General features: G+C 39.0%; 2 protein-coding genes across 2 annotated transcripts; both read left to right on the top strand.

Moving 5' to 3' along the window:
- Positions 1-1,996: 1,996 nt before the first annotated feature.
- LOC131408119 (olfactory receptor 10A3-like) lies at positions 1,997-2,941 on the top strand. The gene is given in 1 exon segment (XM_058544677.1): positions 1,997-2,941. A coding segment is annotated over 1 exon segment (945 nt).
- A 7,419-nt stretch (positions 2,942-10,360) lies between these two features.
- On the top strand, positions 10,361-11,344 carry LOC131409146 (olfactory receptor 10A3-like). Its single transcript, XM_058546301.1, has one exon. The coding sequence runs from the start codon at positions 10,361-10,363 to the stop codon at positions 11,342-11,344; it is 984 nt and encodes a 327-aa protein (XP_058402284.1).
- The last annotated feature ends 6,665 nt before the right edge of the window (positions 11,345-18,009 follow it).

Here is an 18,009-nt window from a genome sequence, read left to right as displayed (position 1 = left end):
AGAAGGTATGAAACGTGGAGAAGCCAGTTAGGACACCAGTTAATGATGGGAGGAAGTTGAGTGGGAGGAAAAGAGGCAGTGAGCTGGAGCAGAGTCAGTGGGGACGAACTTGCTGAGGCCAGAGGGACTCCAGATTTTAAAGACCTGTGGGTCTGACAGTGAATAGGATGCTGGGGTCAAGGGAGAGTTGGTCTGGGTGACTGCGGAGGACAAGTGGGAGAAGTGAGGTGCTCTGCTCAGAGAGGGGCTCAGGAGGGGCAGCTGGACTGGGAGGAAGATGGTCAGCTCTGCTTGGGACTGGCGGGCCCAAAGGGTTCAGGCAGAATGTGTGCCTCCTATATGCCCACCCACCACTATTCCAGGATCTCTTCAGCCTGGTTGTCCTTTGAGTGGAGGAGAAGCCCTACAGCCTGCAGTTTTCTACAAACAAATCAGAGAAACACCATGTCAGAGCCAGAAGGGCTGTCCCCGGTTATTTTCCTGCTCCCACCCACACAGGAGACCCTGAGTGTAGGGAGAGGCAGAGACTCATCTTGGAGGTAGTGGCAGAGTCAGGACTAGAGCCCATCCTCCAATCCAGGGGTATTCCAACCCCACAAGGGGCCTCAAACTTCTACAAAAGCCATGGATTAATCCTGGGGCTCTCTATTCTTTTGTATTTGATTTATTTTTCCTTCAGACACCATATTCCTTAAGGGAAGAATTTGGGTTTTCCTAATTTTAGTATTTATTCCTCCATCTATTCAATAAATGTTGGTTTAGCATCTATTATGTCATTTATTATCTGTTCTAGGCACTGAGAAAACAGCAAAGAACAGAACAAAGTTCCTTTCCTTCTGGAGCATATGTTTCAGAAGGAAGAGTTAGAAAACAAGCATAAAACCCAAATAAATATGTGTTATTTCAGTTGGTGATGAGTGTTATAGCAAAATATAAACCAGGGAGATGGGAGTCAGAGAATGCTGGGATGGGGGTAGGAGTTGCTATTTTATGCTGTGTGGTCAGGGAAGACCTCCTTGTTAGGTTTATGGCTCAAATATATCTGAGGGTACATAGGAACCCACATTGTAGGTGCTCAATCAGTGTTTATTGAATGGTCAGTGGTTAAATGAATTCCCTAATGTGTGTGTGTGTGTGTGTGTGTGTGTGTGTGAGAGAGAGAGAGAGAGAGAGAGAGAGAGAGAGAGAGAAACACAGACTGTATAAACCACAGGATCAGAATGACCAAAAATGGTATTTTCTATAGCTCTGAAAGGTACTTCATGGTCACAAGGATGCGCCATGGAGAACTGAGCTCTAGTTTCTCCTTCAGGCATATTTCCATATAATTAGTCAGATCCATTCTGACCAGAAATCAATATGCTTGAAGCAATTTACTTAATGTTCATCTGAGATAAGTGCATCTGAAATTTAAGCCCTTTTGAGAGTTTCTGTATTTGTTTGGGTTGCATTAGTCATATATTTTGTTTTCAACAAAGTAATATAAGCGCATTTTGAACTTTGGCATTTATAATAAACATTTATCAACATTTGATTTAATTTTGAGTTATTAGTTATAATTTTTTTCTAGTTATTTTTGGCTGTTTGTTTTATTTTAAACATTGAAAATTCACACATAAATATACAATTGAAAAGAACAGAGTTGCATACATCAATGTAATGGACAAAAAATTCTAAATAATATAATGTCTGTGTACATTTTAAGAATAGGATTAATTTTCAACCTATCAAAAAAATTGCCAAAGAACATCTGCTATCTTTTTGTACTTCTAAAACAAGATTTCTGAGCAAAAATTCTTCACTTCATTTGTATTCGGAAAATTCGCTATTCCAATATATTGGCCATACTCAAAACTGGCAACTTGAAGATCTGTCAAAATGAGCTCATCATTATATCTTCTGCCAAGAATTTCAGACTCCAACTCTCAGCTATTGGATTGTGACTTCATGATTTACATACAATGTCCATAAAAACAATATACGCTCCACTACTGAAATGAAAAGGCAAAATCAGAGCTCTGTGGTTGAATTCATCCTCTTGGGCTTTTCCAACTTTCCTGAACTCCAAGAGCAGCTCTTTGGGGTTTTCTTGGTTATCTACCTGGTGACTCTGATGGGAAATGCCATTATTATAGTTGTCATCTCCCTGGGACAGAGCCTCCACGTTCCCATGTACCTGTTTCTCCTGAACTTGTCTTTGGTGGATGTGAGTTTCAGTGCGGTCATTATACCTGAAATGCTGGCGGTCCTCTCCACTCAGAAAATATCAATTTCATTTGTGAGCTGTTTTGCACAGATGTATTTCCTTCTTCTTTTTGGTGGGACAGAATGTTTTCTCCTGGGGGCAATGGCTTATGATCGATTTGCTGCAATCTGCCATCCTCTGACCTACCCAATGATTATGAACAAAAGGGTTTTCATCAATCTAGTAATGTTCTCATGGGTCTCCGGGATTGTGGTGGCTACTGTGCAGACCACATGAGTTTTTAGTTTTCCCTTTTGTGGCCCCAATGAAATTAATCATCTCTTCTGTGAGACTCCCCCAGTACTAGAGCTTGTGTGTGCAGACACTTTTTTGTTTGAAATCTACGCATTCACTGGTACCATTTTGATAGTTGTGGTTCCTTTCTTGTTGATACTCTTGTCTTATGTTCGGATTCTCTTTGCCATCCTGAAGATGCCATCAACCACTGGGAGGCAAAAGGCCTTTTCCACCTGTGCCTCCCATCTCACGTCTGTTACCCTCTTCTATGGCACAGCCAATATGACTTATCTGCAACCCAAATCTGGCTACTCTCCAGAGACCAAGAAGCTGATGTCATTGGCTTACACATTGCTTACACCTCTGCTGAATCCACTGATCTACAGCTTGCGAAACAGTGAGATGAAAAGAGCTTTGATGAAATTATGGCGAAGAAAAGTGGATTTACACACATTCTGACTATGTTGGGAAGCCATGTGATTTTTGGTCACTGCCTGACGGCTCTCTATTTAAATTTAATACATGGCCAAACATTCTGCATTTCTTTGTACGAACATCTTTAGTTTGTTGAGTTTTCCAAGTTCAATAATATATTAGGGATCCCTCTCTTTTGAGAGTATACAGTTGTCATTAATTTTTTATAGCTATATATGTTTTCATAGCATAATACAACAGTTTATTTGTTCCTCTATTATCATCATCCAGGTAATTACTGGATTACTGTCATTAAGATGAAGCTTCAATAAACACTTAGTTCCATATGTTCATATGCACTGATATTTTATTTCTGTGTGATAGATTCCTCAAAACAGGCCTGAAGGGATGAAGAGTATGTGTGCTTATAGATTTTAATACCTATTGCAGAATTGCTTTTCAAAATCATTGTAACTTTTCAGACTGATCTGAAGGCCCACTCTGCTGCACTAACAGGGTAGAGCTTCAACACACCAAAAGAGAGGTGAGATTTTTATTTCTGGATTGTCCATTAGAGGCATTGTGCAGGGGTCAGAAATGTTTAGATCCTTGCTCAGTCATTGACTGGAGGCCTCTCTGAGAAGAGTGTGGCCTGGCTTGAAAGCTGAGTCTGACCATGAAGAAGCAAACAGCTGTCAGCTAATCACATCCTTTGCATCTGGGCAGTGTGTCTTTTCTTAGAGAGGAATCTGAGCAGCACATCTCCATGCCTGCCACGATCTATCTAAAGATTTTGACATACGGATGGTTTAAATTGGGAGAGGGAAAGTATAAAGTTTGAATGATATACCAAGGCAAAACCACATGGAAATAAATACCACCTAATACATATTTGGTCTGCAACAAAGGCAGATATAAAGGAACATATACTGGTTTTATATGCTTATCGAAACCACGTTTGAGTGATACAGTAGAAAGTTTGATGGATTAGAAAATACAGATATAAATTAAGTACATATTACTCATTCTTGCTAATTGAATATGCATAAAAGGTCAGTGAAGTGACAGGCAGCATGTCTTAGTGGAAACACTAGTAATATGCAGGAAGAGTTAATAAATCTGGTTTCGAACACTGATTCTGCCACCTTCTAAAGTTTGCCAGTTACTTATGCTTTCTGAACACTAGCTTCTTCATGATAAAAACTTGATGATGATCATGATGATAGTAATACCATTTGAGATATTGTAAGGATCAGCTATAATAACAATAATAGTAAGAGTAGTTATAGTAGAACAATGATAATAAAAGCCATCACAAGGTGTACCTCTTGTGTGCCAGGCATCTTGTCAAGTGTCTTATACTTTTCTCTCATTTAATCTTTGCAACAAATTTATGAGATAGATACTATTCATATCCCCGTTCCTTGATTCATTTCTTTACTTAATGTTTTAGTTCTTTAGGTACATCACTTATGCATGTATTGGATCTTTTTTGTTAGCTTTTTTGTACATCTTTCCAAGTCTATATTTTTCACTCTAATCATTTTAAATTCTCTTCATTTTGTTTTATTTGCTTGATTAATCTTCTCTCTACCACTATGTTTCAACAGTGTCTATTCTCTTTTTCAGTACTTTCAATATGGACATCATATTTGTGATTTTTTAAAAAAATTCCACACCTGTTTTGAACCCTGCCAGCTAAGCCTTCGTCAGTTTCTGTGGTTTTGCCATGTCTTCCCTGAGCACGTATATTATTTGCTTTGTGCTCCTCTTTAAAGAGGCAGTAACTTCATAAGTTACAGAAAGTCTTGGCAATATTTTTGGTGACAATTTTTATCCACTCCAGGGCAACATTGTTTTAATGAGTGCTTTTACTCATCATTTGCTTTTCCTGTTCTTTTCTTCTTTTTCCTCTTTGGTTTCTGTGTACTACTCTGATTCTGGATCTATTTTGACTATCACACTTGTTGGAACAAAGTGTGTTCTTTCTGGATCAGCCATGTGCAGGGTGTTTGGTGATGGGGCCAGGCGGTATTTCAAGTCAGCTGGAGTTGCCCATGGTTAACAGTAACGTTCTTTATAAACCTGTTACTCAATTGTTGGTCAGACACATAGGCTTCATGAGGGGCATTAAAAATGTAGACTCTCAGGTCTCACCCAAGACACAGTGAATTCCAATGTGCCTATTAACAGAATCCCCAGATGACTTGGATGCACTTTAAAGTTTGAGAAGCACTGGAGTATAACACAGCTTATATCTTTAGAATAAAGATGAGTTCATTTTTCCTTTACTACTCCCCTGCCGTTGGATCATGGGAGCTCACATTATCTCATATTGTCCTACTGACAGATAGCTTCCTGAAACTATGGTGTGTTTCTGTGATCTTTGCTCACCCATGCCTACCTGCTTCTCCCGTGTGTCAGAGCAGGTCCAGGGAAGCCTTCACTACCAGCCTACCAACCCAATTCTCCTTATTTCAAATAAGAGGATTATTGGTTTTGCTGTCCAGGCTGTGCCGCGTGCAGTGATTCTCAACTTTAGTTGTATTGCATCGGAATCACCTGGATGGATATTAAAACACAGATTGCTGGCCCCACATGAAGAGTGTCTATTTCAGTAGATCTGGGTGGAGCTTATTAATTTATATTTCTAATAAATATAGATCCCCTGATGGTTCTGAAGTGGCTGGTCCAGGGACCACACTTTGAGAACCACAAGCTCTAGAGAACTCTTCTAACTTTGTCTGACCTGCCTCTGTGGACACCCCTCTGAGTCTTCATGCACCATGTTTCGACCTTCACTGTTTTGGCAGCCCCTTTCACATATTCTAATTTAGGTCAAGATATGTACCAGTTTCTTTGAATATGAAATTTAGGTTTAAGTTCTCACTAGTATTGTTGTTTGGGAGAAATTTCTAGGATGCTAGTGACATCTTTATCTTGCCATTTAAAAACCTGCATTTTATTTTCTATTTTAAACCTTGCTCTTAATTTTTTATAAAAGGAATTATTAAAAAGATTCAAATAGTACATAGAAATACAGAAGAATTCAAAATTATCTCTCAAAAGTACCTCAACTCTCATCCCCAATTCCATTTCTAGAGGTTATCATTCTAAATTCTTTGATGTCCATTCTTCTTGATTTTTCCTATGTATGTAAAAATACTAGTTATGTGCACATGCATTTTCTTTTTATAAAAATAGGAGGAGGATAGTTAACGGTCTGTTTTTCAACTTTTCCATTTCAGTTGATATTTCAAGGCTATCTTTTTATATTTATATGTTTTTTCCTTCATTCTTTTTAAAAAGTGCATCATATTCTAAATGAGTAAGCATAAGCAATGTGACCAGTTTCCCTATGTGAATATTTCAGTTCCAACTTTTCACTATTATAAAGATGTTCTAGTGAACATCCTTCTACCCATCTTGTGTACTTACTATATATTAAATTTCAGGAAGTAGAATTGCCAGATCAAAGGGTATCACATTATATTACTAATATGATTACTCTATTATGTTTCCCTCCCATCGGGTTATACCAACCAACTTTCTAAACTTACTTTCAGAAAGTTTTAAAATATCCAAGACTTTAGTTTTCTCTTTCTATATTTGATTGTCATTTTGCAGTTTTATTGCATAGTATGTTATATGTATGACTGCCAAGTATTTGGATTTATTGATATTTTCTTTCTGACAAATACATAATCAATTTTTGTAAATATTTCATAAATAGTTTTGGAGGAAAATATAGAGTTAGCAACATAAAAAGCATGTTTTTGTCTCATATTTACTCTCTCATTGTCATCTGCTAAATCAAATTTTATTAAAATCTCTCCATTTATATGTCTTTGTTGTCTATTTTGTCTGTCAATCATTGAGGAAAGTGTGTTAAATATCTACATTTTGATTTTTGTTTTATCAATTTAGTGCTATTGGCTATGAATTACAGTTTGATGTTAATATTACTTCCTTTTTATCCCCTTTAGCGTGTATCTGAAATTTTCTATACATTTTCATTGAAATCTAATATACCTGCAGGAAAGCGTACAAATCACGACTCTACATCTTGATGACTTCTCACAAATGGTATGTCACCTGCACTACCATCGCTGACGTCAAGAAATAGAACATTTCAATATGGTAGAAGCCCCCATTGGATTTTATGGGATATAAATCATGGAAAGTACATACCATGCAACATTTTCCACACTTGTTGCACTTGACTGGTTCATGCATGGGGTGTTATCCCACCAAGGTGAATGATACGGGAGGGATCTTTGGATTGGATTCTATAAATGAAAATCCCTTTTTCTCGGGATAACTGATACATTTTCCATTGGACACAGATTACATAGAATGAATCTCTAAGTGTTTTTGGCAGCCTTATTGCTGCCAGGAGAGGTGAGCTGCCTTGAGAATGGAACCTACTTCAGGAAACCAGCAATAAGAAATAGACAAAGATAACCTGCGTTTGGCCACATCGTCCAGTTCTGGCCTACAGATTCATTCATCTTTTTCCTCTGTTGGGACTGAGTCAATGGTCTCATTAATTGTTTAAGTCAGTTTAGACTGATCCCTGAGTCTCTGATTCTCATATATACTCCATGAGATTAATAACATTATGTTCATTTTAGTGGAAAATCAATAGGATCGGAGAAGTTAAATGATTTGCTCAAATCATACAAACTAGTCCAAATCTTTTGACTCCTAGTTTAAAAGTTCTATCTATCAAATCAATTGTAATGATGTTTTTCTCATATATTTTCAATGGCTCTATATTTCTACTAGAAATGATCAAAAGTTCTTGGATGAGGGGGAGGGCATCCAGGCTTCCTACAAAGAGGCTTCAATCTACTTGCTTGAACTTGATTCCCACCATTGTACAAACTGCATTCCATTCAATCATTCCTCTACCTCACCTTCCTTTGCTCACAGCCTTTCCCCACTGCTCTCTTCTTTCCCCATTTGCAACCTTGTTGAGCCTCTGCTTTCACCTCCTACTGGGAGATATCATGGTGAAAATGAGTCTCCTGTGTGAAGAGGAATTTATTCCCTATAGGAATATGAAGGAGTGGTGCTCCAGGTTGGTGCTCTTGAGATTTCTCATCTGAGGGACCAAGTTCAAGCCTCTTAAATTCGTGAAAAAATATTGGAAAGTGTTTATGAAGTGATTCCAAGTTCTCCAAGGATGGATTCTTCAGGGAAATGATTCAGTGTCATTTAAGGTTCTAGAATCATTGCACTGAATCATTGAGTTGTATTTACGAGAAGATGGCTTTTGTCTAGAGGTACAACTTCTGGTAAAGTAGTGTGACATTTAAGGATACAGTCAATAGGTAAGAAAGTGCAGATTCTGCTTGTGTGCCTATGGGTGGGTTTTCCATTTGCAGTTCTCCTCACTGATAGTTGGCGATGCTGTTGACATGATGTCTCAGTGCCCAGAAATCACTAGACGCAGCTGAAACACTTGAATCAGTAGATTCTCTGGGGTTTATGCTAGTCAATTTCTTTTTCCCTCCTTTCAGAGAGAAGTTTGGGCAATAGTTAGAGGTATAATTACTTTGCATGCACTAATCATCTAATCTCAGAAGTTTGCTGGAAGAAAACTTGTTAAGTAAGTCCAACTCCTAACTTTTCAATTGGAAGGCTGAAATCTAGAAAAGGGGGTGATCTGCCTAAGTATTCTACATCAGTGAGTATTTGATCCTGCAGAGTTTATTTTCGTAAATTTAAAATATTTTTTGAAATCTGAAATATATTTATTATGATTAATACAGACATTGATTTTACGGATGATTATGGTCAAACTCTGAAGTAAGTCAACTTGCCTTCTACTGTCTGCTAATGTCTTACTGCTCTGCACTCAAGACAAGTTACATGTCTTCAGCTTGCTGTGTCCTTCTGTTCTGGGTTCCTCATCTCCCACAGGGTATTTCCGCAGGTTTTCAAAATATCACACAAAGGCCAGTAGGCCTCAATTCTGGTGCTACGTTGTCATCAAATACATTTTGACTTGAGCAACTCAGCCTTCCTCCTATGTCTTTGTCCTTTCACCTAACGTATCTTCCTACATAACATCTTGTGATTATGGTTTTTCACCCTCCGTCCCCATTCATTTCCCTCATTGAAATGTCTAAAGCACTTGTCATTACCCTTGCTTCCCAATAGTGTTGTCTACTTGAGTTACTTTTCTTTTTGACACTCTATTCCTTTAAGATACAGCCTGGAGTTTTCTAATTGTTTTATTTCTGTATTCATCAAATATTGGTTTAGCATCTGTTGTGGGCCAGGGACTGTTGTAGTGTTGTAGACATTGTGAATATAGCAAAGAACAAAATACAATCTTTTCCCTCTTGGAGTTTATATTTTAAAGGGGAGTTAGAAAAAGAAATATGTATATAATGTCAGTTGATGGTAATGGAGAAAAATAGAAGGAGGTATAAATGGTATAAGTTAGAGAGTACTGAGGTGATGATGGAATGCTATTTTATGTAATGTTTCCAGCTCTCTGTTGAGCTGTGGGATCAAATGTGTGCCTGAGATTGCTGAGCCCAGAAAATGGTGGGTGCTCAATCAGTGTTTGTTGAATAATTAACGGTTAAATAAACGTCTTGATGAGAAGAGGAGAGGGGAGTCAGAGAGAAAAGAGGAAGAGGGAAGTGGAGAGAGAGAGAGAGAGGACACTTGTAAATGACAGTCTCGTAATGATAAAAATAGGCTTTTTCTTAAGTCATCATGGTCACAAGGATGGGCCGTGGAGTAGCCAATATCAATATAATTGGCCATGACCAGTTTGTGCAGTTATCAATAAGCCTGAAGTCAATTCACATAGTTACAGATCACCTCAGATAGGTACTCCTAAAATATAATCTTCTTTGTGTGTTTCTGCAACGTTGTCACATTTAACTAAGTCACATACAGTTATTTTGAACCTAAGGCATATTTATAATAAATATATATCAACTGGACTGTAACTTTGAATTATTAGGCTGTTATCAAAATTTTTGTGGGATTTTTCCATTTGTGACTTTGTTGTTTTGTGGTATTAGATTTCATATTTATATGAAATTGGGAAAATAGATGATACCTATAGCAATGTAATAGGAATGGGAAACAAGTTATAAAATATTTATGTTTTCTTTCAGGCTGTGTTAAAATTTTCAAAGTACATAGTATATGAGTTGCACTATAAGTACTAGAACTTTGATATTATTTTGTGTTATTCAGATAAGATTTCTAGGCCAGAATTATTCATTGTTCTTTTAAATTTGAAAGATTCATTAATTCGTGTAATTGTCCATTCTCCAAAATTGCCAAAATAAATTTATGCCAGGATAGATTCCTGTTTATAGCTTTTGTCAGGATTATCTGAGGTGAATGCAGACACAGACTCTCAGCTATTGGATTGTGACTTCATAATTTACATATAACCTCCATAAAAACATAATATGCTCCGCTACTGAAATGAAAAGACAAAATCAGAGCTCTGTGGTTGAATTCATCCTCTTGGGCTTTTCTAACTTTCCTGAACTCCAAGAGCAGCTCTTTGGGGTTTTCTTGGTTATCTACCTGGTGACTTTGATAGGAAATGCCATCATTATAGTCATCATCTCCCTGGAACAGAGCCTCCATGTTCCCATGTACCTGTTTCTCCTAAACTTGTCTTTGGTGAATGTGGGTATCAGTGCAGTCATTATGCCTGAAATGCTGGTGGTCTTCTCCTCTGAGAAAACGTCAATTTCATTTGTGAGCTGTTTTGCACAGATGTATTTCCTTCTTCTTTTTGGTGGGACAGAATGTTTTCTCCTGGGGGCAATGGCTTATGATCGATTTGCTGCAATCTGCCATCCTCTGACCTACCCAATGATTATGAACAAAAGGGTTTTCATCAATCTAGTAATGTTCTCATGGGTCTCCGGGATCGTGGTGGCTACTGTGCAGACCACATGGGTTTTTAGTTTTCCCTTTTGTGGCCCCAATGAAATTAATCATCTCTTCTGTGAGACTCTCCCAGTGCTAGAGCTTGTGTGTGCAGACACCTTTTTGTTTGAAATCTACGCATTCACTGGCACCCTTTTGATAGTCATGGTTCCTTTCTTGTTGATACTCTTGTCTTATGTTAGGATTCTCTTTGCCATCCTGAAGATGCCATCAACCACTGGGAGGCAAAAGGCCTTTTCCACCTGTGCCTCCCATCTCACATCTGTTACCCTCTTCTATGGCACAGCCAATATGACTTATCTGCAACCCAAATCTGGCTACTCTCCAGAGACCAAGAAGCTGATGTCATTGGCTTACACGTTGCTTACACCTCTGCTGAATCCACTGATCTACAGCTTGCGAAACAGTGAAATGAAAAGAGCTTTGATGAAATTATGGAGAAGAATAGTGGGCTTGCACACATTCCGTTTTGGGAAGCCATGTGATATTTGGTCCCTGCCTGATTAAATTCTATTAAATTTAACACATGGCCAAAAATTCTGCATTTCTTTGTATGAACATCTTTAATTTGTTGAATTTTCCAAGTTCAAGAACATATTAGGCATCTCTTTCTTTTGATAGTGTACTGTTGCCATTCATTTTTCATAGATATATAAGTTTTCATAACATATAATACAACAGTTTATTTGTTCCTCTATTATCATCATCCAGGTAATTACTGGATTACTGTTTTTAAGATGAAGATTTAATAAACATAGTTCCATATGTTCATATGTACTGATGTTTTGTTTCTGTGTGATAGATTCCTCAAAGTGGGCCTGATGGGACGAAGAGTATGTGTGCTTATAGGTTTTAAACCATTGCAGAATTGCTTTTCAAAATCATAGTAACTTTTCAGACTGATCTGAAGGCCCACTCTGCTGCACTAACAGGGTGGAGCTTTAACAGACCAGCAAAGAGATGAGATTTTTATTTCTGGAGTGAAAATCTGTTCCATGAATGAGTAAACAAAGTGTAGTTATTTTTGGGAGACTGAAATAACTTTCATGGACTCACACAGATTGTTATTCAAAACAGGATTTCTCTTGGCATTTTTTCTGGATGGTCATCCAATGTTGGTGACCAGAGAACTACATGGGAACTTCCCTGAAGTCTCACTTGATAGTATCTGTATCTTTTTCACTTATAGACCACTGTTTTGTAGACTTTTGTTAAATTTCCCTTTGTAGGCCCAAAATGTCCCCAGACATTTTGTTTAAAAACATAAGATGATTCATTTTTTTTTATTATAGGAAACTAAGTGATTAACTAATTCTGCATATTTTCTATGGTCGTTGAGTCATATCATTAACTATATGATCTTCCCCAGAATAATTTCTCATCTTGCAACATTTGCAACATTTCATGCTTGCTTCCTATTTTAATGTTGCTATTGCTAAATTGACTGGGGCCCCTTTACTGAATCTACACTACATGAATTCCTATTACCCTTAGTTTCAGCTCTAGGAATGGTATAAAGGGGTAAAACACTATTCCCATTGTCATTCAGCTGTGGGAAAAACAATTTTTAATTGCTACTGCCTCTGCCAAAAATGAGAAGTGGTGATGCAAAACTGATTGGATTTTCACAAAAAGAAATTTCATCCTCAAATGGTTGAAATCAGTTTGTATTTGGATGTTGTATAATCTTTCCAGTAGGGCATTAAACAGGTATTTGGAAGTCCTTTCATCCGAATCTGTCTGTCTGTGTCCTGCAGTTTTTTTCTCATAGCCCTTAGAGGGACCAATTAAATAAGGCCATTCAGGAAAAAACAAAATCTCCAAAAGCCTAAATCTCAAGGCAAATATACAGTTTCATTTTGATTTTTGTTCTTTGTTTCGTTTGCTCTTTCATTCATTGATCCAACGTATTTTTGTTAGAAGTGACTGTCTCTGGGGAAGTACAGTCTCTGTCCTGGAGGAATTCACAGTTTATTGGAAGATCACTGACCTTGGGAGATCACAGAAGCCACATCATCCCTGTGTATCCATCCCAGGTGAGAAGTAGAAGACGAAATGTCAAGGTTCAAGGTTTGGTTGTATACGTGATGATTTCAGCGTCACACTGACTCTCAATTTAGTTATAACTTTGACAAAAACAGTCAGTCCAAAAAGACCCTGTTATGATTCTACTCCAAATAGCAGCTGGAAATACCAGCTTTAATCTCATGGCAGCCAGTAGAACTGATGCTTGAAATCATGCTTTCCTGACTTTGAAGTTGACGTCAATAAGTCCAACCACAATCAATGTGGACAGGAAGAAATGAACTTTTTTTTTGTGTGTGTGAGGAAGATTAGCCCTGAGCTAACATCCGTTGCCAATCCTTCTCTTTTTGCTGAGGAAGCCTGGCCCTGGGCTAGCATCCATGCCCATCTTCCTCTACTTTATATTGGACGCCACCACATCATGCCTTGACAAGCGGTGCGTAGGTGTGCGCCCGGGATCCGAACCTGCGAACCAGGTCCCACAGTGGAGTGCGCGCACTTAACCTCTACACCACCAGGCCGGTGCCAAAAATGAGCTTTTAAAATGTAAATCTTATGATAGATCTCCTTGCTTAAAATATTTCAATGAGTTTCTACCATATTTAGGATAAAAACATCTTTAAGTTGGTCTATGAAGCCCTGCCTGATTCGTCCCCTGCCTATACTTCCTACTATTTCACACTACACTTCTGCCCCCTCGCTCATTCACTGGAGACCTACTCATTTCTGGTGCAAGGTTTCCTTTTAGTTTAATAAAGTCACTATCCTGTTCCGGCCTGAAGCTGTCAAAACATGTCTTTCTCTTCATCTGCTATGTTTCTCACTCCACTTTTCAACTGACTTAATTCTTACTCTGTCTTCAGACCTCCTTACAATGTCCTTTCCTTAAGGCAAACTTCCTTGACCCCCATCCCCCATGGCTCAACTTCCCTTCCCAAATTATTCTCCCTCCGAACACCCTGTCTTTTCTTCATAGCCCTTTATTTAAATTTTATTTTATGTAGCAGAATGGGATTTTCTTCTCCTAACGGTAACTTGTACCCGGTTACTAAGATAACAAACAGAAATGTTTGTAATGTGACACAAGGTAGGGAAGTACAGACCATCCTTAGCTTAGTGGGATAAAGTTCAAGACAAATGCTTCAAAGAAATTAATCTTCACAGCATAAAATCTGATTTTTTTTTTTTGAGAAAGATTAGCCCTGAGCTAGCATCCATTGCCAATCCTCCTCTTTTTGCTGAGGAAGATTGGCCCTGGGCTAACATCCATGCCCATCTTCCTCTACTTTATATGGGATGCCGCCACCACATGGCTTGATGAACAGTGAGTAGGTCTGTGCCCAGGATCCAAACCTGCAAACCCTGGGCTGCCAAAGCAGAGCACGTGAACTTAACCACTACACCACTGGGCCGGCGCCCTGATGGTTTTTTTTCGTACTTCATCCTGAGGCCAGGTCATCTTCCCTACCTCTGAAGAGTTCCACCTGTCCCCTCTTCCCTAAAGTGGGAAGCAGAAGAGAACGTGAGAAAAGCACCTAAGTTGGGTAGCACCTTGTGGAAGAGAGTCCAGTAGGTCCCTCTGCCAGCTGTAGAGTTGGTCGTGGGGTGTTCGCTGAGATTCAAGCCCAAACCCATAGACATGGCTTAGAGATATTAGAGGAGCTGATGCTGAGTTTTCCCCACTGTGGAGTTTGTATCGGTTTGAAATATGTAACTGAACCTGTAGTAAAAGACTACGTTCATATTCTTTTTGATTCTGCATTTATGCTTGCCTGGTTGATATTAAGTACATTTTGTAGATCCCACATCTATCGTTTCCATTGTAGGGGTCTTATTAGCTTGAGCTTCCCTCGTGTATTTAAATGTGTGATCTGTTTAATGTTTGATTGCCACACTTGAAAATGAGCTCTTTGAGGACAGTGACCATATGAATTCCTTCACCACTGTGTTCCACCCGCCTCACATAGTGTGGTTCCTGGGATAGAGCAGGTGCTTAACAATACTTTTTGAACTAATAAGAAGACAGCAGTCTGGGGCAAGATGTTAGCCCCAAAGCTTGGAGCAGACTCAGGGGATGGGATCGGCACAAGAGTTAAGCAAGAGCTGGTAATAGAACAGTGCCCAAGGGAAAGTCTTAGGAGGGAACTGAAGAGAAGTGGCTGGAGGGGGTTGTTGAATCAGCTACTTTTCTCATCTGTGCCCAAGTTGCTTTGAGTGTTCCATTTGTTGCATTCAGCTGTTAAAAAATGATCAAGGGAGACAATTTAGCTGATACAAACAAAGTTTATAGTTTATCTAACATTTCATGAAGTAGACAGTCTCCATTAGGAGAACTGCAAAATGGAGTGGAAGGCAGGAAGCTTTTATAGGATAAAGAACAAAGAACAAGGAAGAGAAAAATAGAAAATGTCTGATTGGCTGGAGCCACATAATCAACTTTGTTTGGGGTGAGAAGGAACAAAGAAGTAAAGTACAAAGCCCAGAGGTGGCTTGGTGCTTGAGGAATGCTGACTGGATATGCTGTCTTTCTTTTTTTTTTTTTTTCCTTTTGTGAGGAAGATCAGCTCTGAGCTAACATCCGCGCTAATCCTCCTCTTTTTGCTGAGGAAGACCGGCTCTGAGCTAACATCTGTTGCCAATCCTCCTCCTTTTTCTCCCCCAAAGCCCCAGTGGATAGTTGTATGTCATAGCTGCACATCCTTCTAGTTGCTGTATGTGGGACGCGGCCTCAGCATGGCCGGAGAAGCGGTGTGTTGGTGCGCGCCCGGGATCCGAACCCCGGTTGCCGGTAGTGGAGCGCGCGCACTTAACCGCTAAGCCACGGGGCTGGCCCGCTGCGTGTCTGGTCAAGTGGAGCATTTACAGGGACACAAAAGTTATCTAACTTTCAGTTTGTTGATGTGGCACTCCGGGCAGGAGTGGCTCCATCTTGGGCCTGCAAAGTTATTTAAACACAGCGCGTAGCCTCTCCCCACTGCTCTCTTCTTTCCTCTGCTTTCACCTCCTCTCAGGAGATGTCATGGTGAAACTGAGTCTCCTGTGTGGAGAGGTGTTTATTCCCTATAGCAACGTGAAGGAGTGGTGCTCCAGGTTGGTGCTCTTGAGCTTTCTCACCTGAGGGACCAAGTTCAAGCCTCTTTAATTCACGCAAAAATACTGGAAAGCGTTTATGAAGTGATTCCAAGTTCTCCAACAAGGATGGATTCTTCAGGGAAATGATTCAGTGTCATACAGTGTTCTAGAATCATTGTACTGAGTCACCGAGTTGTGTTTATGAGAAGGTGGCTTTTGACTAGAGGTAAAACTTCTGATAAAGTAGCATGGCATTTAAAGAGACAGAGTCAATAGGTAAGGAAGTGCAGATTCTGCTTGTGCGCCTGTGTTTTCCCTTTGCAGTTCTCCACAGTGATAGTTGGAGATGCTGTCGACGTGATGTCTCAGTGCTCAGGAATCACTAGACGCAGCTGAAACATTTAAATCAGTAGGTGTTGATGCTAGTCAATTTCTTTTCTTCTTTTCAGAGAAAAGTTTGGGCAATAATTAGAGGTATAAGTACTTTGCAGGCACTAATCGTCAAATCTTAGAAGTTTGCAACTGGAAGGGAACTTGGTAAATAAGTCCAACTCCTAACTTTTCAATTGGAAGGTTGAAATCTAGAAAAGGGGGTGATCTGCCTAAGTATTCCACGTCAGTGAGTTATCCAAGACAGAATTAGGGTCTTCTAAGTTATAGAGAAAATGTGGAGCATCCATGGTTATTTGCTCTTTCTGTCATGAATATCTTGTTGCAATACATGCTTTAATCAGTCCTTTAAATGCTTTCCATTTTGTTTAAATGATACTCTAAATTTTCTAATTTTAAAACCTATCCATATTTAAATATTTGGACCTGAATATATGTTGTTTTTTTCCTCCACTAGGAATGGATTTAAGTATTTGTCTTACTGAGTTTACTAAGTTTAGAATATTTTTTGACATCTGAAATATAATTATTATGGTTAATACAGATATTGATTTTAATGGATGATTATGGTCAAACTCAGAAGTAGATCAACTTGCCTTCTACTATCTGCTAATGTCCTACTGATCTGCACTCAAGACGAGGTTACATGTCTTCAGCTTGCTGTGTCCTTCTGTTCTGGGTTCCTCATCTCCCACAGGGTATTTCTGCTGGTTTTCAAAATATCATACCAAGGCCAGTAGGCCTCCACTCTAGTGCTAAGTTGTCATCAAATACCTTTAACCTGAGCAAGTCATCCTTCCTCCTTATGCTTCTGTCCTTTCACCTAATGTATCTTCCCACATGACATCCTGTGTTTATGGTTTTTCTTCCTCCCTCCCCATTCAGAAGTAATCCTTCTCTCACTGAAATGTCTAAAGCACTTGTTATTACCCTTGCTTCCCAATAGTGTTGTGTACTGGTGTTACTTTTCTTTTTGACACTCTGTTCCTTAAGATACAGCCTGGATTTTCCTAATTGTTTTATTTCTGTATTCATCAAATGTGGTTTAGCATCTACTATGGGCCAGGGACTGTTGTAGTGTTGTAGACATTGTGAATATAGCAAAGAACAAAATACAATCTTTTCCCTTTTGGAGTTTATATTTTAGGGGGAAGGTAGAAAAAGAAATATGTATACAATGTCAGTTAATGGTAATGGAGAAAAATAGAAGGAGGTATAAACGGTATAAGTTAGAGAGTACTGCGGTGAGGATGGAATGCTATTTTATGTAATGTTTCCAGCTCTCTGTTGAGCTGTGGGATCAAATGTGTGCCTGAGATGCTGAGCCTAGAAAATGGTGGGTGCTCAATCAGTGTTTGTTGAATAAGTAATGATCAGGTAAATGTCCTGATGAGAAGGAGAGTGGGGAGAGAAAAGGAAGGGAGAGGGGTAGAGAGAGAGAGAGGACACTTTTAAATCACAGTTTCACAATGATCAAAAATTGGGCTTTTTCTTAAGTCGACATGGTCACAAGGATGGGCCACGGAGAAGCAATCTCAATATAATTGGCCATGAACAGTTTGTGTAGTTATCAATAAGCCTGAAGTCAAGTCATATAGTTACAGATCATTTCAGATAGGTACTACTAAAGTATAATCTTCTTTGTGTGTTTCTGCAGAGTGTTGTCACATTTAACTAAGTCACAT

Source organism: Diceros bicornis, chromosome 7, assembly GCF_020826845.1.
Source record: "Diceros bicornis minor isolate mBicDic1 chromosome 7, mDicBic1.mat.cur, whole genome shotgun sequence".
NCBI classification, from domain to species: Eukaryota; Metazoa; Chordata; class Mammalia; order Perissodactyla; family Rhinocerotidae; genus Diceros; species Diceros bicornis.
This window is presented reverse-complemented; position numbering and strand designations above follow the sequence as displayed.

What these genes read in the sequence shown, in the direction of transcription:
- LOC131409146 (XM_058546301.1), top strand. Translation starts at nt 10,361, where the DNA reads ATGAAAAGACAAAATCAGAGCTCTGTGGTTGAATTCATCCTCTTGGGC.